At 37.6% G+C, this 2,546-nt stretch overlaps 1 protein-coding gene across 1 annotated transcript; it reads right to left on the bottom strand.

The window, feature by feature from the left end:
* Positions 1 to 363: 363 nt before the first annotated feature.
* Positions 364 to 2,546, bottom strand: LOC148919333 (calmodulin-7). Its single transcript, XM_089048557.1, has 2 exons — positions 2,379 to 2,546; positions 364 to 1,055 (listed from the first exon to the last, which is right to left on the bottom strand). Exons 1-2 carry the CDS (start codon positions 2,452 to 2,454, stop codon positions 682 to 684), a joined length of 450 nt encoding a protein of 149 aa, XP_088904683.1. The 5' UTR covers positions 2,455 to 2,546; the 3' UTR covers positions 364 to 681.

Here is a 2,546-nt window from a genome sequence, read left to right as displayed (position 1 = left end):
CGCTAAGGCAAGACTATGGCTTTAAAAGGCGTCGTGTTACGAATACAAACGTCATCCTCCAGCAACTTCTGTATCAACAGGAGAGAGAGAGCGAGAGAGAGAGCGAGAGAGAGAGAGAGAGAGAGAAAGAGTAATACGGGGAACTTCGCATACAAACACATTAGGTCCCTTTAGCAGGTCATCTTGAGGGAAAAATATAACGGGCAATGAAACTGATGGCCAATTCAAATGTGTACCATGGTTTTTAAACAGGAATATTTGAAATGAAAGCTATCAATTCAAATTTCATACTTTCAAACAGAAACAAATGAGCACAAACGCATGACAAGATCATACTAACCCGAGATACTAAAACTTGCAATATTAACAATGATACTCACCCATAAGCAGAAACATCAGATTCACCCAATTGTTCTAGGTCATTGATACCAAAAAGAAGAATGAACAGACCAATGAAAAGTAAGGGACACTACCAAAGAGGAACTATTAAGAGAGCAAACAAGTAGATACTAGAGGAACAGTACCACAAATAATGCATACAAGAAAAGAGACAATGAACCAACCAAAAGCTAGCAATACCAAATGAAGATGTCCTAAGGGGATACGGAAATCTCTTTAAACTTATCTGCCCAGTCCCTTTTACGTTTTTATATCAAATTTTTGATTTTGGTCAATTGATCCTCACTTGGCCATCATGACTTTGACGAACTCCTCGTAGTTGATCTGCCCATCACCATCCACATCAGCCTCACGAATCATCTCATCCACTTCCTCATCTGTCAGCTTCTCACCAAGATTTGTCATAACATGACGAAGCTCAGCAGCAGAAATGAAGCCATTCTGGTCCTTATCAAACACCCGGAAGGCTTCCTTGAGCTCCTCCTCAGAATCAGTGTCCTTCATCTTCCTGGCCATCAGGTTAAGAAACTCAGGGAAATCAATGGTTCCATTCCCATCAGCATCAACCTCATTGATCATATCCTGAAGCTCAGCTTCAGTTGGGTTCTGACCAAGTGAGCGCATGACAGTCCCAAGCTCCTTGGTAGTGATGCAACCTACATCAAAATTTAAAGAAACGTTTAAGCAGAATACAGCTAAGAAATTGGTGGGTGGGGAATAGTAACCAGGCTACTAACAAATGAACCACTTGTTTCCCTAAAATTCATTCTAATATATTATTAAAGTTATTATTGTTGAGAGAAACACCACTAAACTGGAAGGAAAAATACACACACATACACGAACTATCCCATTTCAACAACCCTTCCACACACCACAATTTCAATACTGAAAACAACATATAAGTAGAAGGCAAAAAATTAAAGGCAAAACAATGATCCAGATCCTGGTATTTCTAAAACAAATATCACAATAACAGTCAGGAAAGAATAGAGCAAACGACAAAATAAATTCACAATTGCCCATTCCAAAAGAAGAGAAACGAATGGATTAGCCAAAAAAATCAATAATATGACCAAGATGCTTTCCAACAACTGACTCTTAACTAGAAAAAATACTCCAGGACTGTTAAAGATCTGTAAAATCTAGAAAAGGATGCCACATGACCCTTAAATATTGTAAAAACTAGAAAAGGATGTCATATGATGTTATGAGAATGCAACCACTAATATAGTACTTCCAGATTTCACAAAAACCCTAAGTATGAACCGATAGTCAAACAATGTAGACTTGTAGAGCAATCTACACTGATTTCTAAAACAGAAAAGTTACTGAAAACAAAGAAAAGGTTATTTTCGGTAAATTGTGAACTGATACCAAAATTTGTTCAAAAATATATTCACAGATTGCTTCCAACCACACATGAAGCAGTGCCATAACACCAAAAAACTATCAAACAATGCATCCTTTGGTGATATCTATTCTTAAACGACAGCAACATACAGCATATCTCTTATGAAATTATCTCCTTATTTTCTCACGTATAGCATATAACATTGTGGTGTCGATTCCAATACCATAAAATTATTTCTGCAACTCCAAAACCATAACAGATGTCTTAAATCAAAACCCCAGTTTTTCCCAAATAGAATAAATTATCCAAACAAGGGAGGAAACACGGTTCGAAGAAAGAATGAGACTGCATAAGCCATCTACCTATCAAATTCAACCCAGAATAGTCCCTACCATGCTGGAAGATTAAATCTAACAAAATGACCTTGTCCTAGCGATCAAAACATGCTCCTAGCATAAAACAATTCAATCGCTGACAAACCCTTGATCAACCGCAAATTTTTACAAGCGAAAAACATTAGATCCAAACATGACAGATTAATTAAGCATCATAAGTACAGAGAACAAAAACGAAAACAAAAATTCTTATGGAAGAGAGACAAAAAGAGGGATCTGAGAAAAGAGACCATCGCCGTCCTTGTCGAAGAGGCTGAAAGCCTCCTTGAACTCTGAGATCTGGTCGTCGGTGAGCTGATCGGCCATTGTTGAGCGTTTGGCTTGCGAGAAAATCACAAAGAAAGTGTCCAAAGGAAAAACAGAGGAAAATAAAATGTGTCCCCAATGTGGAAAAATGT

This window comes from Prunus mume, linkage group LG3 (assembly GCF_029339155.1).
Source record: "Prunus mume cultivar Tortuosa linkage group LG3, ASM2933915v1, whole genome shotgun sequence".
NCBI classification, from domain to species: Eukaryota; Viridiplantae; Streptophyta; class Magnoliopsida; order Rosales; family Rosaceae; genus Prunus; species Prunus mume.
This window is presented reverse-complemented; position numbering and strand designations above follow the sequence as displayed.